Below are 27,046 nucleotides of genomic sequence, written 5' to 3' on the forward strand. Positions count from 1 at the left end.
CAGACACGGAGGTAGATCAGGAGCTTGGGGCAGAGAAAGCCAAGACCCAGGATCAGAAGTCACAGGGCCAAGCTGGAATCTCTACAGGTCTAGACCTGATTCAGTCCTGCTTCCTATAACTAGAAATTACCTTTTTATTTTCTACCAAGAATGTTGTTTAGGAGAAAATAAAAACTGTTGGAAATAATTAATTCTCAGACACTGGAAACCTAGGGATTGGATTACCACTGAAAGCTAAATGGAGATTTGTTTGACAAACAATGTAAATTTCTTCACAAAACACTATCAAAAATATCATTATTTCTTCCCAACAATTAAAAATCAATACATGACAAGCTGTCCAGAAATCACTGCTACTTCATGAGTGCCTTTAATGACTCCTCTCTCCCTCTTAGACAAGTATGTTCAATTCTTGGGCAGTCCTGTCTATTTAAAGATGAAAAATTAAGCAAACATATACCTTGGGAGTATTGCTTCTGCAAATAAATGTGACCTGCAGACTCAAATCTTCTCTGTTCAGCTTGGCAGAGCACGCAAATCAGCTAATGTGTGTAATAGCTGATACAATAGAATTAAGGGGAAGAGGTTCATAGGTTGAAAATTATGGGGTAGGTAACAAAAATTATAACCTGCTTTTACAAAAGAAGACATCAGGCTCTGTTTGGGCTTGACAGCTGCATTAATTTGACTCTACTACCACATCATGCATCACAGAGGCAGAAGTGTGGGATCTCAGAGAGTGAACGTCAAAGAGGAGTCACCGAGTGAATCTATGATCCTGATGGAGGGAGAGGAGAAAGTGCTTCCTGGAAAGTGAGGTTTGTCCGTTACGGCCCTGATCCTGTGCTAGGGGATATTTATCCATCCATATAAAATCCTAGAGAGGCACAATTACAGATTGATATTTCACATGAAATATGGGATACCTGCACTGATGTTTTAAAAAGAATTAAAGCCTTACCACCAAATGTGCTGTGAGAACAAGTGCAGAACTCCCATTTACAGCCACATTTGGCCATCCATGTTTTCTGATTTACTGACATTTACTGTCTTCATGCTATGCTATAGCTCACTCACCTACAAGCTCACTGTGAGTCATCATCTCTTTTTCAGCCACGAAAACATGAGCGAAAGGGACATCTTACATCTGGGATTTCATTACTGTGAAAAATTGTGGGCCAGGCCTCCATCCCACACTGGCCTAAATTGTTTTCCAGTGTGCTAAAATCCAAGGAATTACATCGGGCTCTACCAATCAAGGGTCTGGCTTTGGATAATACAGTAATGTGCTTAAATATAATATCTCAGATAGTTCTTTTCTTTCTTCGTTACAGATCCTCAGATGGAGGGATTCATTGAGCTCAACTTCCCTCACTCCTGGCTGCACAGAGTAGTCCCAATGCTCCAGGTAGAGGATACACAGGGCTGGAAGCATGCTGTGACCACCAACCCACTGGCTGCACAGCAGATATTACCAGTCTGGGGACACTGTCACCCACAGAAGCTGTGGCCTGAGAAAAAAAATTACTCTTTTTTCCAGCTCTTGTGCAGCACACATGACATGTCTGAGAAACTGAACTGCAACAAGACCCAAAGGCCATATTGATATTTGATTTGTGGATAATGATGGAGTGTGGACATAAAATAGAGACTTGGTTCTTTCAAGGATAAGGCGCTTCTGACTATGTGAGACGCAGTAAAGAATATCAGCAAAATCATAGGCGCTGCTGGAGTTAGAGGGGAGCTAAATAGGAGTCTTGAGAACTGCAATTTTTAGACACAGGGTGTCTAAAACCATTCCAAGTCATTTAGTGGATCTGAATTTATCAGGCTATCTGATGATTCACAGCTGATTTTCTATGCATGAGTGCAAAATTACTAAAATTTGACAATATAATAATGTTGTGTTCTCAGCTGGCTGAGGAAGTTGTAAATCTTTCCCTAGGTGAACAAAGAATTCTCTATTATTCCACTGGTTTTCATTTTGACTGTTCTGGTGCCAGCTACATATTAACATCTCCTTTCTGACTTGGAGATCAATTACAATACACCTACCTTTATGCCACACTGACAAAATCCACAAAACAAGATAAATGCTCAAGTTGTGCTCCTCCATGGGCATTAGCTGTCAGGTTAATATCTCTCAATAACTTGTCATGACCTGCCTTGAAGGATAACTATGTCACAAATCAGCAGCTAAGGGGTTTTTCAGCTTCTCACTTTCCAATGTCATTTAGCATGATGGCAGCTATAATTTAAAGCCATCCTGGTCTCAGTGGTGCCTTCAGGGAGCTGTGTGTGGTTTGTGCAAGGAGAGGCTCTGCACAAGCCACTACTGAATGCACCAGAGTAGTAACACCATGGAAGCCCCTCCAGATCAGGCATCAGCAGTAGCATCTCACCTCTGCCATAACAGGCAACAAACACACTGCTCCTAAGACAAACACAGAAAATTCAATTATTTCAAAATAATTAGTTACTCATGCCTACATCAAAGCAAACCTTAATAAAGGAATTTTATGTTCATGGAATATCCATTCCACTGGGCATTTATTTATCCTTTTGAATGCAGCCAGGCCACCTGCATCCAGCACCAGAGAGCACATTGTAAAGTAGAGAACAAATCTGTGTTGATTTTGGCTCATGGGGCATAAAAGTGAGTACAGGGATCTTTGAAAGAATAATTTCAGTAGATGCCCCTAAATTCTGTTCTTCCTAACTCAAGGGGCTAACCCCATAGAGTCCAGCAGTATTACACAGGATTCTCATCAACACATCCAAAAATTATTTGTCCCTGAATTAATGCTATTTCCAAGCATCAATTTATTAACCCCATATTTCTCTTTAAAACAGTACAACCATGCCACTAAGCAGCTAACCTGTAGAGATATGAATCTCAGTGGAAAAGATTGTTACATTTATCTCCTGAGATGACTTTGCAAAAGAATCAGGAAATTACATATCCTTAGTCTCATACAAAATATTGTTTTCTAACTGTACCAGAAAATCTTAAGATATCTGCTACAGCATCTCAGTATTGTTCAGTAAACAAACAGGTTTATCTCAGTTAGAACACAAAGGATCTCTGTTCTCTCGAGTTATTTTTCTGTCATTCGGTTTGCTGGCATTACTGACTATGAATGATTAAAACTTTGATACTTGAAAGAAATGGCTCTGGGTTCAAATCTTCATCTGCAGCATAACTTCTCTGTTGCTGTTTAAAGACCCCTTGAGATCTGCTAGGAGAAGGGCATAATAAGTTCCATGATCCAGGTTTTAGGAACTTATTTCTAAAGGTAGTCTTTTCTAGTCTTTTCTAGTCCTGACAGCTGTTCAATCTTGGGAATGTGAAAAAAAATAGCTAAGTCTAAGAAAAGGTCTTATAAAAAAATTTAAAAGGCAGTGGAAAGTATTATTATATAAAAGCTAGTAAGAAAAGAAAAACAAATTACTAATATTAGCCCCACCTTCACCTTCAAGCCTCAATAGACTTTGACTATTCTCATATTACTACTGAAGGAAAATTTCTTCACTTGAAAACACAATGATAATTTTCTTAATTCATCCTTAATTACTCTGCAATTCTTGAATTAAAGCACCTTAATTTGATTGCAAACAAAACTCTCTGATGTCCTACTTCAAAGATCTGCAAAATCTAAAGCATATTTAAGACATGTTTTCCCATGAGTTAAGAAGGATCTTATTATTAAAAGATGTAGACACACAGGTGAAGAAATATCAACAATAATATTCTTCATGCACATCATATTCAAAGATAAATGAATTTATATAATAGTAATTGAAGCTGACATCTGCTCTTGGAAGAAGTTTTAATTAGAATTTAGAGCTGCTAGTTGAATTCTAGCTACTATGAATTTAGAAGATGATTTAGCATATGAAAAAATGTATTTCTTTTCGGTTTTCCCACAAATGGAAAAAAATTACAACAAAACAGTCATTTAAATCAAACCTGAACACTGCAATTTAAAGTCAGCATATATTAAGAAATTTACTACCAATACTAAGATTAAGAGTGAAAATATATTTGCTTCCATAGAGCTATTCTTCATGGGGGTAGGGTGAGTGATAAGTACACTATTTCACTGTGGCCATGAAGAATTACCTGAAACACACTTCCCTGAGCTTTATACACAGTCTTATATTTCCTAGTCTTTCTATAATTATTTTAAACAACATTCTGATTTTTAACAGTGCCATGTCATTCAGAGAATCTTTGAAAAGTCATCAGTTTAATTCCTTCAGCATCACTGATCAAGATCAAGAAGGAATTCCTGGCACACTTAACACATACCTGATGCTATTTGCTTTGTTTATCAATGTATTTGTTTTAGACAGATGTTTCTGAAGAGCAGCACAATACATAGCTACTTCTTGAATGTGGGCATTTGAGGATACAGTAGTTACCTCTGAAAAGCAAATAATTATATGCAGATCTTGTAAAATTTAAGACTAGAACTGCATTCTCTTTTGTTCAGCTGTGTGGTAATAGAGAGTTAATGCTGATTTCCTTTTACATGGCTCAATACTGGGAGGGGGTCTCTCCTGACATAGGATTTCATACCAAAATGAAAATTTTAAAACCAACAATTTACCTGTCAGAGTACTTATGCATTTCAATGAAACTATTACTATATATTTTTTTTCTCAATCCAAGCATTGTCTTTGGCCATACGCTATTAAGTGCTACTACATAAAATAATGCATTTCTGAGTTAGCAATAAGTGAGTCTCATTAAAAGTCCATGCTTCAAAGTTGCTTCAGTGGAGAGATTAATGAAATCAGTTGGTATGGAGATAGATGATTCTTGATAGAAATACCACAAACACCACAGTAATTTTCTCACAAAATTTCCAGCTGGGCTTGAGCACTGTACAGCCACAGAGGGAGGTGAAGCAGCATTCAAGCTCTGAGCTATGCTAAAGACCCATACAAGGATACAGTAAAAGTAAAAATATTCTTGAACAATCGAATCAAAAAAATACAAAAAGACATTTAAAAGCTAAAAAAACCCCTAACTGATATGGAATGTGAGATGTCCAGTTATGGCAAATATTTAACTGTGTATATACATATACATAAAAATAGACACTAACATATACACAAAAAGGCTCCCAAACCCATTTGCATAAGATTTTATGCAAACAGTTTTTCGAACATCAACCATTCGGGCTTAGTTCATATCTATATCCTCCCGATGGGGCCTAAAGCTAGGTGGATTAAGTCCACAGCTTCTTTCAGGTCTCTTTTCACATCTGTAGCTCTTTAAGAAGTTCCTAGCACAAAACAGGACTAAGGCAAATTCACATTTTGGCAGAGTCATACAATTCCATGATGACACCATTCTATAGAGAAAGAGGGAAAGAAAGAGAGAAAGAGAGAGAGAAAGAAGAGAGGGAAGGGAAGGGAAGGGAAGGGAAGGGAAGGGAAGGGAAGGGAAGGGAAGGGAAGGGAAGGGAAGGGAAGGGAAGGGAAGGGAAGGGAAGGGAAGGGAAGGGAAGGGAAGGGAAGGGAAGGGAAGGGAAGGGAAGGGAAGGGAAGGGAAGGGAAGGGAAGGGAAGGGAAGGGAAGGGAAGGGAAGGGAAGGGAAGGGAAGGGAAGGGAAGGGAAGGGAAGGGAAGGGAAGGGAAGGGAAGGGAAGGGAAGGGAAGGGAAGGGAAGGGAAGGGAAGGGAAGGGAAGGGAAGGGAAGGGAAGGGAAGGGAAGGGAAGGGAAGGGAAGGGAAGGGAAGGGAAGGGAAGGGAAGGGAAGGGAAGGGAAGGCAGCAATTACCAACTACGGACAGTAGATCTATGATTTTCAGAAAGGCCTAGAAAGATTTACATATTCAGTTTCTTCTGGGTCTGCATCAAAATAAGACAAGCTTCACAGAGCTGTTTAGGCATTTAAAGATGTAGATAGAAGTCTAGTACCTAATTTTTTTCCTAAAAAGCAAACATTTAATATCTTTCAAAAGAGAGCTCTGGTCATTCCTGTGTCAAACCCCTTGGAAAATTCCCTACCTACATTTCTCTCAAGTAAACTTCCCCAGGTTGCAATGCTACTTCTAGTAAATGCTGTCAAAATAATTTGAGTGGTTCCATATTGAAACCAGACTATATAATTAATGCTCTGTGAAAGCGTTTTTTCATTTGCAAACTATTGACAAAACCAAGGTGCTGGAAATCTGAACAGCTCAATCTATGCATTATGTATGCACAGCACAAGAAACTAGGCAAGCTATGTTTTGTGTGCAAAATAAAAAGAAGTATTATTCTCTGAATGTTTTGAGTGTTTGGGGCCCCTTGACATTTTCAAATGAATGAGTCTATAGTTAAAATTTTAGTTGTTTTGCTACTGAAATGCAGTTTTCAAAGTGAATAAAAACTCACTCTAGTGCTGAAGCAATCATAGTGTTAATGTCCACTTAAAAAAGAAGTCCTTAAAAATTCAGAATAACAGAATGACTCATGGATCTATGACATACAGTTCAGCAGAGAAGCTGAAAAACTCTGTGTTTTCTTTACATATCTAAGCAAATTTACAAAATATTACACGTTATGAGCTGAGGTAAATGTAATGTGAGGTAATAGTAATTCAAGTCATGTGCAAATGGGCAAAAGATGAGCATCCCAGAAAAATGCATCAAATTTAATTGTGCTCCAATATTCACTCACTCTAACTACCAAGTTTGTTCTCACTATTCATTTCAAAGTGCACCCTAACAAATGTAAAGCTGCTAAGAACTGCTGAAAACATGGTGTTGGCAGGTGACATGCTCTTCTCATCCTCAGATGCAGGATGGAGAGGAGCAGCGTAAGAGGCAAAGTGCCAACAACAGAAGCAGCCCATTTTTATCATGAGAAGGGGAGGAGTATGGACAGTGGGAAGAAGCTGAATGAAGACCCATGGAAAATGCCTGAGGAATTAGACCATGAGCTCTAACTTCAGCCTTGAGGGGTTCCTGCTGCTTCTGCTGCAGAGAACTCCTATGCTTCTGAGCAGCAGACACTGTCTCACTCACCTTCATTTCTTCTTAGGCAGGAGAAGCATAGGATTTACCCATTCCCACTTTCTCTTTCAGTCATTGCCTGGGGATTGCCTGGGGACAGCAATGACTCCTGAGCCAGGAGTATTCACTCCTCCCTGACAGAAACCGAGAACCAATATCCCAGCTTGACCACACACAGGCAGGGGTCAATCTTTCAGTGTTCCCACTGAATTTACTGTACTCTCACTTGCTTGAAAAGCAAACAGCAAACCCAAAATACTTTTGTCAAATTTGGGTCTGGAAAATATTGAAAAGTATAAATAGTGCAATTATCTTAAAATGGATTTCCAGTAAAAGAAAGAGAAACTCATGGACTAAGATGTTTAATTTTTTTTTCCACAATGAACTCAGTAGACTCATTTGAGACTGGCCTTTAAAAATGAGGTGTGAGAAACTGTGACAAGGAAGATGGATATGTAAATCTTGGCTTAGCCCATGAGATGGAAAAAACAATAGTCATGCTGTAAGATGCCTTGGGACCACCAGACAGAAATTATTACCTGAAAATGGAGTGTTGGACAGAACACTGGTGTGTATAAGAGACAATTCAATGCTCAGAAACATTTCAGGATCAATACCTTCAAGAGTACTCTATTCACCTGCAAAAAAGTGGTAGCTCAGAGTGTCAATAAACTTCCTTACCAAATATGTCTTCTGTCTGTGAGAAGACATCTTATTCCTCAAGCACGTTTACATCATTGCACCATCAACATGGCAGTCAATGGCAATCAAAAGGTCACTGATAAGTTTTTAAATCAAAATCTTAAAAACAATTAGCTTTTTTGTATTTGTTGCTTTTGTCTTCACTAAAGCTGCCCTCAATGACATCAATAACAAAACCAGTTTCAGCTGGCTCAGAAAGGCCCACTCTGCATAAATTGAAATACATCGAGTAAACACTTTCTTTACTGTAATATTTTTTTAATTGCACAAATAAATGTACAAAAAGTCTTTTATACTTCTAGCATTTTAGGACTACTTATCTCAAAGAACATCCAGTGCCTACTGAATTACCTTAAAATGACCTTTATTTCTGAAATTTTAAGATAAACTATGCATTTGATAGCAGCATCACAATCACAAGAAGCATATATACATACTGCTCATGAATCTAAACCAATAATGTTATGAGCATTCACAGGAGCAGAATAAAAATATTACCCAATGCTTTTTCTTCATGACTTCTGAAAGACTGCTTTACTTACACGCAGCAGGGGATGATGAAGTCTTTTTCCTGATCATGGTATGCTGCTGTGCATAACACTATGGGGACTGACTAAGAGGTGCTTACTGCTGGGCTAAAGGATTTTAATTTACTTAAAATTTGAGGCATAAAAGGCTTTTCCTTCTACTGCCATACATTTTATTGAATTCTAAAGTGCATATTAAAGTTCATGGCTATTGAAATGACTCATTGTAGATATTCATGGCTATCTCCACAAAGGAGCACAAAACGATCTGTACCAAGTTTTTATATGGACCTCAGGGGAAAAAAATTAATAGGTGCTACTACAATTTAATCTGACAGAGGAAAAATGCTTTGGCTTGAGGAGGAGTTGCTTCTGAAGAACAGTGTGGTTCTCTTCTGAGATGCACACTTGGAAAGTCTCTATAGGGGAACATCAGTGGAACAACCATTCGTTTGTCTTCATGGATCTGTCCATGAAGATAACTTGGCTCTGGATAGCATGTGGCAGTAACGCTTCTCAGTCTCATCTTGCACCAAGTTACCTCGTACCACCAAGGATGGGAACCACCACGAGAATTAGATGGTGGCCAGGACAGAAGATACCAGGAAATGGCTCCTCCCATTTCCTGCATCTAACATGATTCCTCAGTTTCAAAACCCAATATGAGGTATAAGAGTCTCACAGCTCCGATTTCTATATTTGGTTGAGTTGTCACTGCTGGCACACGGGGCTGGGAAGAAGCATAATGATAACCTTGGTGGGAGCTAGTTCAAAAAATGGAGATTTCTTATCAACACTACAGATCCCAATATCTAAATGCTTAGCACTGAAGTGGAAATTTTTGTGGAGACAATTAACTCAGCTTGAAAGGTAAAGTTAAATCTCTGCTCTTATAAACTTCATAATGAATTCTGATACCAAATATAACAAACTAGAAATTGTTGTCACTGGAGTCAGTGATTTTATCATGACTTTTACTGAGAAGACAGCAATTCACACTGATGCTGGCTGCGATCAATTGGAACAGAGTGCAATGGTAATTGGAAAGAAAAAGTCAGGGCAAATATTTAAGGGTTGTAGTGATAAAAAAAAGCCATTTCTTTTCACTTAAAATAGGAGGAGACCAAGCACCTCTACCTGCCATGTTCAAGAATATCAGTGGCTTCCTTCTATATTCCCATAAAGATTTTTAGCACAGCTTTGCTCTCACATGAGTATCCTTGTCAAGTCTGCCATAAGAATACAGTAGAAACCTCCTAAATTGATGCTCTGACACACAGCAAGTCAAAGAAGGCATTTAGTGAGTCATGCTGCAGTAACTCAAGCAATGAGCACATAACATCGTCAAGTGACTGCCTTGCTACAGTGGTTTGCAAGCCAGCATTATTCACGTGTCAATTGGAAATGGCTAAAAGATGTTTTCATTGTTAGACCCTGTGTTATTTTAGATGAATCTACCATTTTATCAAAGCTACTGACACTTTCTTCCAGTAACATCATCTGTAATGCGTGGGCACAAAGTTTCTTTACGAGCAGCTCATGACATAGGAGTCTCCCTCATCAGAACATATTGCTCTTAACATCTGAAAATGGTGCAAATCCCAGATCATCATAGTCCTCTTTCTAGAGTGACTTGACACCCAAACAGATTTCACTGCACCTCCACATTATCTCCCCTGCTCTGCTCTTCTCTTTCCTTTTAGGAACTCCTGCTACTAAGTTTGTCTCACAAAGACAAATCTCCCACATTGTCTCTTTCATCAGAAGCTGTCATCTGGAAGACCCCCCCCCAGCAAAAGTCTGCACCTATCCAAGTATAACTGAATAGCACAAGTCTAAATTATATAAGCCTTGCTTATGTGGCACTGTTATGTGGATGACATTCAAAAAACACATCATATGAAGTTTTCTGAAGAACGAGCAGAGAAGCTGGGGCTTTATGTACTGATTCATAGCCAGATGTGCTTCCTTCTCACCGCTGAAAACCCTGCTCTGCCCTGTGTGCAGATTGGCCATGCATCAGAGTTTGCAGGGAATCTCCTTGACTACACACATGCTGGGTACTGTGCTCATTGACTTGTTCCTTAACACTTTACTTTCCAACCAATTAAGTCCTTTCTCACCTTTACATATTCAGAAAATGAAAAGGTCATGCTATGTTTTGGAGAAAGGACAATAATGTGAGTCACAACAAACAATGAAACCCATGAAACAGCACTGGAAAAACAAAATTTGAAAGAAGTGATCTAATTATACCTCAGGTCTAAAAGCAATGACCATGAAATCCAAATGTTTTAAGTTCTATACAGGAACCATGAGAACACCAGGTGAAATCTCTAAGTTTAGTGGGCATTTTGACTAAAAATCTCACCTTGTAAGTAGCTGGGACAACATAATGCATTAATTTATTTTTATAAGTAGTTTCCATGAAAAGAGAATGGAAAGCATTACAAGTGGAAGGCTGTGAGACCTGGGACTGATTGCACAGTAAAGGCTAAGCCATGAAGTGAAGCCTTGGGAGCTGCTGAATCTTGAAATACTATAAAACCAAATAACTTCTATCAGGAGTAGATGTGATTGGTATTTTCCTGAAGTACATAGTGATTTGTTTTAAACAGTGATTGCTATCAATGCTGTTGGAATTGTATTCATTCTCTTCACAGAACTCACTTAACTAACTCTTAGCATCTACTGTTTGAACTTATTTGTATTCCAGTAACATCCACCACAATATTGGTACTGTCCACCTACACAAGAGAAAAAAATTGCCCTTTTTTAAAAGAGTTTATATTCTGAGAGCAGTTGAATCTTGCAACATTGCAAAGAATATTTGAGCTCAGAAATAATCCACATCACGATGATTATCAGATCAGCACCTAAAATAGGATGCAATCAATCTCAGAAGGCCAGAAATTACTGAGTCAAGATAAAGGCTCAAGATACATTAACCAGCACATTCTAGAAAGGAAGCACGGATCTTCATTCTATTAAGACACTGAAACCTTTATAAATAAAGCTGGGATTTCAGCAATGATGAAAATAAGTAGACAATGAGTTCCAAAGAGAACCGCCCATGTACTGCCCGCTGTCTCATTTGAAAATCCCAGCCAATAGCAGCAATTTTATTTGTTTTAAAACAACATATCACCATGGGAAACAAACCCACTTACTTTTCATTCCAGGCAAGAATGAAGTGTGTGTGAGGGAGTGAACATGGTGGTAATGTGTACATATGCAGGTGATTTATGGGCACGAGCTGTGCTAATAAAGAAAGTGAAATTCAGAATGACACCGACAGCAGGGAAGGCAAACTGGATCCTGGAAGGATGATAGTGATTGTGCAGCTTACAAGAAAACAATCAGAAGTGAAGGTCAACTTTCATCCTCTCTGGAGACAAGTAGGCAGGTCTCTAAACACCTTTCCATCCACTTCTTTTTGTTGATGGGATTTTTGGGTTTTATTTGCTGTGCTTTGCAGTTTTCCAAATCCATGTTCTTTGCCTGCACATTGGTAACACATAAATATGCTACTTACTCCCTCATGTGTTTCAGCTTGGTCTCAGCCATTGTACTGTTGAGAGCTCTGAATCCCTGGGGCACCCCTGGAGACACTCCGGTGACAGTCCTCGAGCCTACAAATCAATGCACAGACACACAACCTTATTCACCTTCATCCCCCGAGCTCTATTGCAGAATCAAGGGCAGTCAGAAGGAGGAAGACTATTCCTGCTTCTCACAAGGCAGTGCTACATTAATTAAAAATGAATTAGATTATTAAATGTACATTAAGGGCAACTCCTTTCTGAGGGACAAGTAGGTTTATAGCCTAAAGGCACCAGAACTGTAATAACAAGGAATACACAAGGACTTCCAGCAGAAAGGACAATCACTTGAGGAAGTTCTGGGACGAATAAATATCCAACAAAATTAAATTTGTTTAGACAATATGCATTTTCTTCCATTGTTTTTTTTTTACTTATCTTTAAGAGCAAAAACATTCTTCCTAACAGGCAAGTCTGTCCTTGAGCTTGATCATTACTGTAAACTGGAAGTATTTATCTACTACGTCAGTTTCTCTTTCAGATAAAGGTATTATTTTTATGTATGAATATATATATATATATATATATATATATATATATATATATATATATATATAAAACATACCTGTATATGTAAATACATATGTATGTGTAAGAAATATACACATGCATAAACACATATGCCCACTCTTTCTCTTTGCAGGCCTTGTGAGCTGTTGCAATATTTCAGACCTAGGGCTCACATACCACTGAAGCACTCATCCACAGGAACACAGAAGTGCTGATTCACAGAGGACTGTCAGGGTTATCAGCTCAAACATGCTGCAATTTCATGTTGTCATCCCATCATACAAGTCTGTGGTTTTCCCAAGAAATTTATGTACTTTTTGCCCTGACTACTCCCATTGAAAGACAATTTCAAAGCCTCACTGGGAGCAAGTGGTTAAAATCTCCCCTCTTATTTCCAGATAAAATTTCTTTATCAAGCAGTTCCTGCTCTTTTTACCTCCTGTGCCAATCCCTTGGCTTACACAGTTCTTTCCTTCCCTTTTGCATACCCTTTCATTTCTTTATGATTGGAAAAAGAGATCCTATTTCAGCTTTCAATTTGTTAAGCTGAACAAAGCAGCTATTTTAGCCTCTTGCAAATTGTTTGGCATTAGGATTTCACTTCCCAAAAAAGGAGATGTATCAGGGTGTAAATGTGTGGGCTGTGCCACACAGGACCCAAGTTCTGAACAGGCATGGGAGGGCTTTGCATAGGGTAGGAACAAGCCAAAAGTCAAACATGTTAACAAAATGTCTTGTCTAAATGAACACACACTCCCCTCCTACCAGGGGTTTTTAGCTTGGACTCAGCTGAGTTTGGCTTAGTTTGGATTGCATTAACAGGGATCACATGCAGCCAGAGGGAGCTTGCAGCTCCCCTCCCTCTATGAGCTGGTATAGACACCCCCAGAGAACACCAAATGCTTCCCTGGAATGTGTATTCATGGCTCTCCCAACAGTTAGGCTCCTATGCCTTACATGATTCTAGACCCTGATCACATCCATTTGACTACTGAGATTAAAACTTTCCATTGTGAGTGATCCTACTGAATCTCTCACAGTGAGTGTCTGCTAGATTCAGAAGCTTGGAAGCACAGAAAAAATGGATTCCTGATTCTGTTAGCAGGATGGACAAACAATTGCACATTAAAAAACATTCTCCTAGCTTATCTTACACCTAATGGCTAGGAGTTATCTGGTGCCCAAGTATTACAACTCATGTATAGTTAATGTAGTTTAAAAGATGAAAAATGACAAGCCCAGTTCTTCATGGCAACCAATTATTTCACCCATTAATGCACAAAACATTTCCTGATTGTTTACTGTAAGAGTGCACATGCATATTCATATGTTTTACATGGAGTCCGTAAGCATTCAACTCCTTCAGCAGCACTGGAAAATTCAGCCATCCTCAGGACAGCTCTGAGGAAACCCCAGCTGCTGTGCAAAGTAGTGCTCATGACTTACTGGGCTTCTCTTTCAGTTGGCACAGTATTAAGGTCCAGATGTAGGGCTTTGGTGCTTTGAAACCAATTAAAAATTGATGCCCTGAGCACCAGTGGCCTAAGGAAAATATAAATCTTGCAGTCTCTTAAAAAGGAGTATATTTAACCAAAGGTACCAGATAAATTCTGGCATTATTATTATTATTACAGGATATCTCACTCTTGTAAAAGCTCAACATATTCTTTCTGTTTAGTGAATTCATTATATTATATTCAGTCTATTTATTACTACAATATTTCCTTCTCCTCTGACATTTCATTATTAAAGACATCCTTCTTGCTAGTTTTGTTTTGTTTTCCCTGGGATTTCTGGCTAAATAATTCATATTTTGTCTACTTTACACATTGGCAGTTGGCCAAGAAAAACTTAGTCTCTACATGCAAACTCTCTATCTTTCTCTCCATTTAATATGATTTTTTGGCTACTGCAAGGCAGCACAGACTGAATATTGTAGGATGCTGCCAAGGTGTGGTTAGTAATTTAAAAAATGAGTTCTCAGTGAAGACTGCTAAGAGCTTGATGCATTTGCTACTACAGCACACCTCAACAAATTTTACTGGGGTGATACATAACCATACCAACTTCTACATCAAAGGTATTTTCTTAGAAGCAGTTACTTGGTTAATAATGTATTTTGCACCCAGCTTCAGGCAGTTTGTGTACCCACATATCAACACAGAACAAGGAACTACGCTTCTTCAAACAGTTACCAGATAATTATTTGCATTTTTTATCCAATATATCATTCTTGATCCATTAAACAAAATCAAATGAAACAACAAGAGCACTGTCTTTTCAAAGCCAGGTATGGTGGCTTTCTAAATGCATTTCAGTGTCTCCCAATGTCTAACCCAATATTGCAGAAACAACATAGGGCAAAGGGCAAAAGACCTTTGTCCTCTCAGGTGATAGAGCACCAGTTTGAGGTTTGCACTGAGGATCTGTAGAGAAAGGAATTTAGTCACAGGTGGATTATCTGGTAAGAGTTCTACTGTTTTTCTTCTTGGTTCTCTAACAACCGCTTGAAATGACTCATAAATTTTTTATAATACTTTAACAATGAAAGGTGCTACAAGAAACTCTGTCCTGGCCAGATTCTTGCTTCTATTGCCCTATTATTGCCATGAAATCCATACTGTTTTCAGGAGCAGCCATTATAATCCTGTTGTAGCTCTGTAGCCCCGTAATGTGGTATTGCCACTGCTTGCACCAGGCCACACACCTGGAACTGAGTCTGCAAGGCTTCAAGCTTTGTCTGATCTTGCCCTGACAGAATTTTTGATTTAATTGTTTAAGCTATAGCAGCAGTTCTTTGAATTACTATGTAGTGGGCTGTTTTGTTTTATCTCCACTTTTTCTTGTAACATACAACCTGCTTTTCTAGATGGATAGTAGTATTCTGTGTAGAAAGACATATTTATAACTACTTTAATTCAATTAACATAGAGAAGTACAGGCTGGTGCAACAAAAAAACAGCAGATGCCTCAAAATTGAGAACAAAGGATGAGATGCAAAGGACTACAGGCATGGGACGTCAAAAAAGGGAGGCTCTGGCTAGTACTGGCAATGCCATGGGTAAAACCAATGTGCTAGTGGTTAAAGAAATGCAGACCTGGAAGGGGACACAACTAGCTTTAGGGTGAAAAAGACAGCAAGTATCTAACCTATGTAAAATGCACTATACACAGAAAATCTTGATGTAATGGGAATTTGGAGCCCAGTGAAGAACATGCAAGGTATAAATGAACATTAGCAAACACATAGAAATGACCCCAACTGCAGGTTTATAGCTTAATTGGAAGAACTTAAATAATGAAAGTTTAAACTTTCTAAGTGATGCTGGGCATACAAAAATAAAAGGGAACCTGGAGATTTGTCTCTTATTATCATCACATATATTTCTTTGGAGAAAATCATACCTAATTACTACTGAGTTTGGAAAAAGCCTGTAAGTTTCAGCACAGACTGGTTGGAAGTTTTTTTAGTGATAAAAGTACAATTTAATTATTTAATATTACAATTTTTAAAAAGTCATCTTCTTGTCCCTAATACTGAGTGGAAAAGATTAAGATAGGGGAGTTTCTCATACTAAGATTGTTTTTTAAACGCCACTGTATGTCTTAGGCTAATATTCTTGTTTGTTCTCACCAACCTTCAAGGCTCTCTTTAATTAAATGAAGGGATATTGAAGCACAGAGCAAAATTTTTTTCTTATTTCAACTTCTGTAAACCCATTGCAGACAGTGATGCTGCAAATGCATAAATGAGTGCAGAATTTGGAGACAGGGGTTTTCTGTAAATGTGAAGAGAAACTAGATGTAAATGTTCCTTCCTTCAGTTCTGAGGGTCTCCTGGCATGGGACCCAGAAGGTGACCAGTGGCTACAAGACTGTAATGGCAACAACTTTGATTACTCCCTTTCATCCTTCTTCTTTGTCTCTCTCTTCTCATCTATCCAGGCTCACAAGCAGGGGTGAACCAGAGCTCAGCACTGGAAGAATCTCTGGTAGCAGGACTTCCTAGGAGTCTCCTGTGTGTGGTTTTAGAAAATCCCAAGTCAGGTTTATCCCAACTGAATGAATGCACAGGAAGCAGCTAAACGAGGCTGCAGCTCCCATGGGAGCCTTTGGGAACTCAGCTGGCCTTTCATGCAGCTCACACTCAGGCTGCTGCTGGCACAATCCCACCCAGTGGCCTCTGAGGAAAGTGACTATAGCAGCCACAGTAAATAGCCTTCTTTCACTTAAGTTTTCTTTTTAGCTTTTAAGTAGACCACAACGACCCAGGTTTTCCAACTGTACATCTATAGACAATATTTTGCCAGAGATTTCAGGATTAAATTACTAACTTAAATTCTCACTGTTTTCTTTGTACCTGTAATGAGATATTGTTACATAAATTAAGGATTATCTAAACCTTGATCATAATTTTTTTAAATATTAAATATTTTAATTCATTTTCTCTTATTGTTACAGGGATTAAAAACTATAAAATAGCTTACACATCCTCAAATATTTTCCTCTGGAGAAAAAAACGACAGTAGCCAAATTTTTAAAACTTTTTTGGTAACATTCTATACTTCTAACTATCATGCTTTATGGTTTTATTATTTTCAACAGAAGCACTCAATTACTTACACTTTTTCTTTTGGCATAGTTATACTTCTTTGCAGTAGATTAAGGAAGTAATTTTCAAAGTGATCACATTTTTTGAGTTTTTTTGTTGCAATATAGAAATAGTTGGACAGCGCTGCATACAGACTGCTAATAACTGCTGCTATCTAAAGAAGATGTATCATCTTACCCAATGAGCTGCTGTTCAGGACACTCTCCAAATACTCAACCATTGCCTCTACATCACTGTCCTGTGAATAAATGAAATGGGAATGGCATTAGTGTGAGCACAAACCTAAACACAAACACCATGTCCCAGAGGTACCATCCCACAAACAGAGGATATCACACCAGTAAGTGTCAAGACTAGACTATAAAGAAGTTGCATTGCCCAGGACTTTTCCATGTTTTCTTCTCCTAAAACAGCAGGCTTTGGAATGATGCAATAACCAAACAACAGTTTAAGTCAGATTCCTTGCAGAACACAAGTGTTTAGAAGAATTCTGCATAGAATTTAAAGGAAATCTATTTACTGTGGAAGGTGGTGTGCAGTCTCTGAAAATATACCAGTATTTTATCATCAGTTAGTCCTGGAACATCTAAAACAATATTACATTGAAAAAGGCAAGTATATACTTTTTAACTATGCCAAAATTTTTATGCTTATGATAGCTGTCCACAGCAAATTAATACTTATCTTTCATGTAATTGAATCTACTTACATGTCTAGTAACAGCAACTAATTGAAAAATTTTTAATTAAGAAGAGATTTTAACATTTTTATATTTCAAGTGTTCTGCTACCAAACAGATGGCTGACAGTTTTGCGTGATATCTTTCATATGAAATGCTGTTTGTGTACACAGATGAAATTTAAAGTTCTGGCCATTAAGCAATGATTGCTGTCCAGGAAGTACATCACAATTTTATGACAGTCCAAGAAAAACTTGGACTCTGAGTGTGTAGAAGCTGCTGCCATATCACATTTACAACACAGCCTTTCTTGACTATTTAAAACTGACAGTCAAAATCTAGACCTTCCTAAAAAATATGTCAAAAATACGTATTTTTAAAAAATAGTCAGCACTCTACGCCTTTAAGACTGAAAACAATGGAATAAAAAGAAACACTATTGACCTCCACTTCTACAATGGACAATCTGTTTTATATTCTTCTGTGATCTTACTAAAATGCCCATTCTATATTTCTTAACTTAGGAACTGCCAGTACACCTAAACAGGACAGCAATAGTTGTTGGCAATGACTTCCAGCTGGTTAGGGACCTTCTGGTGCAAGTGGGAGCTGTTACGGATGAGCATAAATTAACTATTCTTTCACCCCAAGTTGTTGTATGAACTTATATTTGAAACAGGCTCTGCTGCTTTAGTTGAGGTTTGCAAGGCAGGAATCAGGTTCTTGGTTGGCCATTACAAAAGGTAATCCACAAGCTCATAGGTTTGAAGGAGCCTCTTTGCCCTTTTGGAGCAGCCTGTGGGGTCCTGATTGGATCAAGTCAGCACAAGGGTTTCCAGTTCTGCAGCCAGGAAATGCTAGGGAATGCATTCATTATGTTCATATACACAGTACATACTGAATATTAAATTAAGACAGTATTACAGATATAATTTCTCTGCACTTCTAAAAAAAAAAAAACCTTTAGGACTTCATTAAAAAGATTTCATTAAATATTTTTCATTCAATACTAAAAAGTTATATTGATTTTCTGCTAATATTACTTTGTAATTATTTTTATTTTCATTATCACTAACAGTTAACCACAAATCTACAGACGGGCAAAACATACTAAATAACCTTATACAAAACTATTGCTTTAATAAAACTTTTTTTAAACATTTTTTAATGGGATAAAGTCTGTAATTCCCAAACATTTGACTTCTCACAACAGGACATCATATTTACTCCAATTATAACAACAAAGCTGGTTTCTTCTCTTTATGCTGTAAGGCAAAAGATATATTTTCACCTCTTCATCACTCCTGTCTTTTCCCACTTGGGTTCAGCACTGGAAGAGGATTTAGTTGTTTCATTTAATATATTTCTTTACTCTTTCTCTTTTTAATTTTCTTTTTGCAGAGAAAGCAAAGCCCTACAGAATGGACAAGGGACTGTGACAGATGCCCAGGAGGCACTCCCACGTATAAGAGCCAGTGTGGGTGAATGCTTGCACATTTCAGATTCAGAACAAACAACCCCATTTCTAACAGCCAGAAGCCATGCCAAAACATGTGTTAGGAATCCAGTGGAGCATCTTAGGGGTCACAGCACACAGACCACTCAGAGCTGCTGGAGCTATGATAATTTGTGTCAGCTGAGTGTCTGGCTTGACAATCTCAGAAGCAACTTGGAATTTGAAAATAGGAACATACTGCATCACAGTAGTAGACTTTGTCATGGTGAAGAGGGTGAATTTGTTATTATGGTCACTGAGAAAAACCACTAAGAGCATGGTGATGAACTGCAGTAAAAAGCATCCGCTAGCATCTCAGCTAAATCAAAGCCAATGGAAGCTTCATTACACACTATAACTTTTCAAGAATAAACCTCTCTTAAGCATCACACATTGCAATGTTTTTTTTTTTAAACAGTTTGTCATTCTCTTTCATGATTTCTCCCTAATTAGAAACTGGTTCTCCTAAAAAAAATGTGGAAAAGAGCCACTGGCTTGAAGAGGTAGAAGTCTGGAAAAGTAATTGGCAAATTGCTGCTTGAAATCTGTCAATGTGCATTTCTGCTCCAAAAGAAAGGAAGAAAGGACACTAAACTCCAGTGCTGGAAAATATACCTGAAATCAGATAGGCTGTACTGAAAGGTATCAACATGAGAAAAAAACAAAAGCTGTCTCAGCTCCCACCCTAAACCTTTAAAATTAAAGTGTTTCAGTGCCTAACTCTACCTTCCTAAGTGGTCTTAACTCCCGTGTGAGGCTGCTACTTCTCAGTCTGTCTTGACATCTGTGGGAGTCTAATATAGCTTGAATAAATAGCTCACATCCCTTTCTACATCTTGCACCTTAATATGTTGTTCATAAAGATGACTTTTCTGACCCAATGCTACTGCATGAACATTGGAAATTTTTTTAATCCTTGTTTGAAATAATGGGGTCACCAGAGAGCACCACCAAATGCAGCATTTCTGCACTCTCTGCACAGAAGTAACTAGTAAAGCAATCTTGGGATTGGAAATTTAAGAGATTTACAGAAATTACTTTAGTAGCCCTTACTGTGTTGCAGTGGAATAATTTCTTTTTACCACACACCTCCAAAAGCTTGGTTTAAGGTATCTTTGAAGAACAGGTTTAAGAGTATGAATCCCATCATAGAAATACAAGTAGGAGTTTTGGTCTTAAGTAAATGACTGCAGAAGCAAACCTTTGCTATTCTGGTAGGATTTGAAGCTTATTAACACTGAGCATAATCCCACCTACCTTTGACTGGGATTCATCTCACATAACCATTGATATGCAAAGGAAGATATTGTGTGCATGTTAATTACTGTAAATCCCTTTATAATCACCAAAGAGGGACCTCTCTGCATATTCCATCCAACCTGCATTAGATGTTTACTCCCTAATAATGCTTGCTTACTTCCCTTCACAGTACTGCCTTTCTGTTTGTTGAGTTCAGACAAAGATGTTCAGATTTGCACAGATATGTTCGGTCTGCTTTCACCTCAGATTTACTGCAGAATTTTCCACTTGAGAAAGCAAAAATTGCCCATTTTCACTTTCTATTTCCCAAGAAATAGAAAAGGTAATTGTGTCAATACCCAGAAACACACTTATTGAATATCTTAAGGTGACAGAGACAATGAGGTGCCAGTGGGATGGCTCTTCCAGCCCACCATGCTGGTTCTTATCATGGAATTTTTAGGCAGTCCAACATGAGGGACTGGTACAGCTCACATCTGAATGCCAACATCTAATTTACTCTGCATTACTGAGAAATCTATTTTTGTCTTCTGCTCTTCATTAATTCTAAGCAGCAGTCTGCCTGTTCAAAACCGCTATTGATTGACACTTAATGATACTATCAATGAAAGTTGAATGAAAATTTCAAAAGGCATTCTAAAAAAGAGAAATTGTCTCAGAGTCTAATGAAAATTAGCAGTAATTTCAATTTTAAGAGTACCTTGTGGTAGACTTTCTGGGCAAAGGTTTCTTTGCATATCTATGCATTGTGGGTAAGCATAAACATGACAAACTGAAAAAAAGTATTATCTATGATAATCCACTGTTTTACAATTGAATAACAATTTCTTTAGACCACGACTGCAAAAACTGCTCCTGAATTTTAAGGCATCCTGTGTGTTTAATTTGAAAGTTAGGAGGACATGCCTAGATTGAATGGAGCTTTTTCTGAGTAAATTTCAAGTTTTACTTGCGGAACAATTTCATGATCCCCTGCTACTGTGGTAGAAGTAGAGTTCTGATTTCTCACACTTTATTTTTGCCTTAAAAACTACATCTCAAAGAAGCTATTAGTTCAAATTTTTCAAAAAACACAACTTATTTGTAATTTTGCAAAGAGCATTATTATTCTTAGCCAGTTCCCTGAAATGCAGAATACATCACACCCTGTTCTCCAAACTCTGCACACGATCAATCACAGAATAAATAACTGTTCCTAGGCAGAACCAGGTAGTACCATTCAGAGGCAGACCATGCTTGAAACTGGGGGCCCATAGGAGAAATTAATAGTTCCTGAATGCCTTAGGAAGATCCATTTTCAGAACTGCCTCGGGCACTTAAGTTTATTGATTTGACTGAGACTTGATCACTGGAGACAAGATTCATCTCAGCTCATTCTAACCAGATCTAAATTAGGTGCCTTTTCCAATAATCTTCAACCTTCACACTGCAATCCCTGACTTTCTTGTGGCAGCCTTAACTGATAAAGCTAATTTAAGCCTTTCAACAATAAGTTTCCTCTTCACTGACGCTTTCTGTGAGGTGGGAAAGTCTACAGATTTGCTGATCTGCAGCTGTTTTGCAGCTGTTTAGGCTCATTATTCATCACACTGTCCTAGAAAATATGTCTAATATAGGCAGGAACTAGAGGTGAATATCTTTGTCTGGGAATTTGAGCTGGAACTTAGATTTCATGCTTTAAGTATACCTTCAGCTTTAATTTAATTTAAATCATAGCTAGCATTTGAGAGGATCCCACTCTGAGTATTTTAGAGTCACAAGAATAGTTTCTGACCATTGTGATCTCTTCTGACCAATGGTTCTGACCATTCTGACCAAGTGATCTACCTTAAGGCATTCATGGGAGTGTTATCTTTAGTCTTGAAGGAATGCAAAAATCTTTCTCATCAATATCTTATAATACACATATAATTAATTCATGCTACTGATATATACACACACTCCTAAAAAAAAAGAAATCAGCAATGTCAGTAGGACAAATTCTGGGAAGGAACTTAGTTTTCTCATGGAAAATGAGCATCAAGTGTATACAGGGCTCTCAAAGGTCACATATACCTGGTGATTAGAGACTGTCCATGACAATTCTGCATCTTCCTCTTCTTCACTGTCTTCTGAACAGGATTCAAACTCATCTTTATAATATTCTTCTGCAATTTCTGGGTCTTCAGGGATCTCTAAAGGCAATTATTATTTTATAGACATATAGAGAAAAAAATAATTATCTGAAAAATATATAAATGAACTTTATAGCACCAGTGTTATGTCAATAGCAATGCATTCTGTAATTGAAAGAAAAGGATAGGGTCTCAGATTAAAATGTTTGTCTTTAGTGATATGATAAGCAGTGTTAAAGCTGTCTCTGGCAAAGTGCAAATCCTTATAATGTGTGAATTAATGAACCTGTGGGATCTATATTGATATTGCACTGAAATCTCTAAACTATACAATAAATCAGGCTGGAAGTGACCTTATGGCATCATTAAGTTAAAGCAGGGCCAGTACTGAATTGAATCCAGCTTTTGTGAGCTGAAATTATAACTCAATTTTGTTTTGTCTAACACACAGAACTTGTGGAAATTAGTATATATCAGGTACATGCTTAAAAGACACGGGAAATTAAATCTATATATTTTTCCAAACTTTCTTGAAGTAAAACTATAATAAAATAAAAGAAACTAGTATAAAATCAAGCTATGCATACTTTGGTGTCATTCTCTCTCAATCTATTACTATGACAAGTTTTAGTAATAGCAGTGAGTGCAATATTAATACAGTCAATGAGCCTATGAAGTACAATAATTGGTATTAAAACTCAACACATTCATCCCAGATTGAAAGACACTCTAGCCACTCTGGGTGAAATCCTTTAGCATCCCAGACTCTGTACGAAAGAATTAATGAAACAGCTTGAAGTCTGATTGCATCTCCTTCGGGGGGATATTACTACAAGAAATGTTAGTTGAAGACAAAAAATATTTAATGTTCAGCTGTCATAAATCATCACTGTCATTGCCATAATTTTAGCTAGTGCTAATTTCAACTACTTTCCTCAGTTAAGTCTGCCCCTTTACAGAAATAAGAACTATCTTAAATTTTACTGCATTGAAAGAAATAAAGTTCAAACAATATGACATAAAAAATTATTAATTGATTTTTAAAATTTTTTCACATAGATAAAAATCCAAAAGGATTCAAGCAAGAGAACACAATTAAAATCCATATAAAAGACATTTGAGTTTGGACAGGAGTAATAATTCCAATCTTTAAAGTGAAAGAAAGAGAACTCAGAAAAAATAGTATAGCTATCTGCAGCATTAGATGGTTAAGCTCTCCTGTTGAGATGTAAGGTCTACTATCTATTGTCTCCAAAGTAATTTCAAAAATACTTCCTTTCTTTATAAACCTGATTTAGCTCCAAAATGCTGACACATTTTCACTCAGATTTCTGTTTTAAGATATTAATGGCAGCTGCATAAAAGGCCCATGCTCCACTGTCACAATTTCTAATCCTAATCCTTCCTGCTTCTATTTTTCACCTTTCTTAGTTTGAAAAAACAAACAAACAAACAAGCCAGCAAACAAACAGCTAATCAATACCTGAGTTTCCAGAAGAACACCCCCAACCTAAAAAATTTTTCTCACAAAGAAAGCATTTATTTGATTGCTAGAGTTTTACAAAGTGCCATTTGACAGAAAATCCTGCACGCCATTAAAAAGGCAATCTTAAATATAATTCCTCTCTACGTGGAAAGATCACCACAAAATTAAGATACATCTCCTTTTCCATGTGAGGTGATAATTTTTTCTTTCTTGCAGAGAGGCTGTCATCCAAGTGATTAGGATAATTTTATTAGATTCATCTGCATTCTGTCTATGTGCATTCAAATATATATAAAACAGCCCATTTATTATGTTGGAATGCAAACACCAGATTATGCTGCTGTTTTCTGAGTCATCTTCTCCTCCCACATTCTGCATTTGTTTATTGCTGTACTAAAAAATGCAAGCCTCCCCTTTCCAACCGAACAAGGTATCAAAATCATTGTTTTTACTCATAACTGTACCTTTAAAATGTCTGCTCTGACTACTGTAAACTCTATAATTTGTGAGCAGCCCATGAGCATAGAAAACTGGTGATGCCCCTGAACTATGCAGAGAGGCTGGCAGTGGCTGTATTTCACTTCCATGCCAGCTTTTGCATCCTTGTTGGAATTATTCACTTCACCATTTGTGAAATTGGTTTGACAGTTGTCCATAGACAGACAGTTAATCCAAGTTTAGTAGTACTATTTGAAATGCTAGTTCAGATGCTGGAGATGTCCCAGGGTATACAAGTTTACTGGCCCCAATTCAGAAACCAATTCCAAGTGGCATTTCTGAAAGAAGACAGCATGTCCAGTACAGGGGAATTTGGCATTTACCTAACAAAAGTTCTTAAAACTTTTTGGTTTTATGACTGGCATCTTTAAAGAAGGAGCCTTCAAAACATTTACACATTTATTTAAACTGTTTCCATATAACAATTCTTTGAATCTTACCAAAGTAAAGCCAGCTCCCAGTCCTCCATGTATTACAGATGCACAAGACATCTCTGGTTCTCTGCAGAATTATCTGAGTACAGAACAGCTTATTGAGCTGAGACCCAGGATCAGACAAATTTCAAGAATAGATAAGGTGGATTTGGCACAGAAGATACCATAAATCAACATGGCACACTGTGCCTCTGCTGGCCTAGTAAAGTCCAAGTGCAGATAGCTTGAGTGAGTTGGTATTTTCAGCTCAGGGCAGGCACTGTCAGGAGAGCTCAGGCCCCATAAGTTTCCATTTTCATGTCTGCAGTCCATCCTCTAGAATATTTGCTACCTAAGTTTTCCCATAATTCCATGTGATTTCATATACACCTCCAATTTCCCCAAACCAGGTGACAAAAGGCTGGTTACTGCTCCCATTCCTGAATGTTACTAGTGAAGTTGCACACTTAGTAATATAGCACAGAAGAAAATTTTTTGGTTTGTGCTTTCAGTGAAGTATTTTTAATAAAAATGTTGGCCTTTGGGCTAGGCTGTTTGACCTCTGTTTGACCACTGCAAAGCCTAGCATGGACTCCAGTGACAGGACCTTGACCCTGTCCTTTGTTCTGATAAACAAAATAGATATTAAGCCTATTTGTGCCTGGGAGGTACCTGGGTAAAGAAGTGGTGCTAGTGAGGGCAATGCCAAGACTATTGTACTGAAAGAGGAAACAAAACTGCTGCTGCAGAACCCAGGGGACCCTGCCTCTGTTTTGACAGCTGGACTGGCATCCAGCTGAGCATCTCTGATACAGCTTTCTTACACCCTCCATAGGGAGCACAAGGAAGGGTCTGTACAGCTGCTTCTGCCCCCTCACACCCCCACATGGCTCAGCTGGTCTCTGAAAGCACCTTGTGCTTTATCCAGCTGTGTGTATTGCACCAAGGCCAGTCACAACAGCTTTTATTTGCTTACAAAGCACTGAATTCAAAACAAACTCAGCTGTTGCTTTGGTATTGCTAAATGGTTTAGGCATAGCATTGAGACATTTGATGCTTGCTATTAGATATTCAAAAGAAAACAAGCTTTGAATAAAACCATTCCTCTTTAGATCTCTTTCTATACAGTAACATGATGCTAATAGTGGAATGAAGGGTAAAAACCCATTATCTAAAAAAATCATAAAAGCATGGTTATTCCCCAAGAAGACAAGCTAAACAGAAAACAGAGGAATGTGATACTTGTAATATTTTGCTTAAATCCACCAAGAGCTTGTTTCAGGTAGCATGGTAACTCAGCAACAACAATTTTCTCCAGAGACGAAAATACTTTCATAAATATCTTTAATTTTCTTCAACCTCAAAGGCCACTTTTATTAAAAGAAAAAAAAAAAAAAACCCAGTAAAAGAAAAAAAAGAAAACAGAATGGTGCAACATATATAAATTTTCACCATTTGTTTTCATAGTAACAGAGTCACACTTGACTCTTTAGGATTATTGTACTTTTTTTGATCCAAAGGCTTCATCTGGAAAAAGGCTGATTTTCTCAGCTGCCACATTCCTACCTTAAGGAAAAAAGTTGCTACAGTTTCATGTTGTTACACGCCTGGCTCTGCACAGCATCACACAGTGGAAAGTGAGGAGCAAATCACTCAGCTGCTCTGGCACACACTGTCATGGGACATAATGGACTCCTAAGACGGTGACATGAACCAGGACACCAGAAAGTGGTGTTACCACATCTCTGCTACCACAGACTGACACAAAGAACTCAGAAAGTTGAGAGACAGGGCCAGGACAAAGGTCCTGGCAGGACCTCATCAGTACCACAAAGGTGCCCTTGATCCTTTCCTTTCTGTGGAAATGCATCAGCAAACACCAGTTTGATCCCATGTGAGCAGTGTCACCTACTGGAGCAGATGCCACAGTGGCACCCGGGCTGGGCATGGTGCTGGAGCACCTGGGTGCAAGAAGGGGCTGTGAGAGCAGAGTCCCTTCAGCCCTGAGAAGGGAAAGCAAAGGGGAAACCTTGCTGCTCAGAGGTTAAAAGGAAGATCTGATTAGAGGATAAAAGGAAGATGGAGCCTGTCTCTTCACAGAGGTGAATGGTGATAGGACAAGAGACAACAAACATCTGG

The 27,046-nt window shown here is 38.0% G+C and overlaps 1 protein-coding gene across 9 annotated transcripts in view; it reads right to left on the minus strand.

Annotated features, from left to right (window-relative positions):
• NEK11 (NIMA related kinase 11) overlaps positions 1–27,046 on the minus strand; it is an 80,691-nt gene that overhangs the window by 1,752 nt on the left and 51,893 nt on the right. For all 9 annotated transcript variants that reach the window (XM_068205302.1, XM_068205321.1, XM_068205292.1 and 6 more), the window contains 3 exons: positions 22,446–22,570; positions 17,140–17,200; positions 11,774–11,870 (listed from right to left, as the gene is read on the minus strand). In XM_068205302.1, the coding sequence (XP_068061403.1) occupies positions 11,774–11,870; positions 17,140–17,200; positions 22,446–22,570 (283 nt within the window). The remainder of the gene's footprint in view (positions 1–11,773; positions 11,871–17,139; positions 17,201–22,445; positions 22,571–27,046) is intronic.

Source organism: Anomalospiza imberbis, chromosome 1 (assembly GCF_031753505.1).
Source record: "Anomalospiza imberbis isolate Cuckoo-Finch-1a 21T00152 chromosome 1, ASM3175350v1, whole genome shotgun sequence".
Classification (NCBI taxonomy): domain Eukaryota; kingdom Metazoa; phylum Chordata; class Aves; order Passeriformes; family Viduidae; genus Anomalospiza; species Anomalospiza imberbis.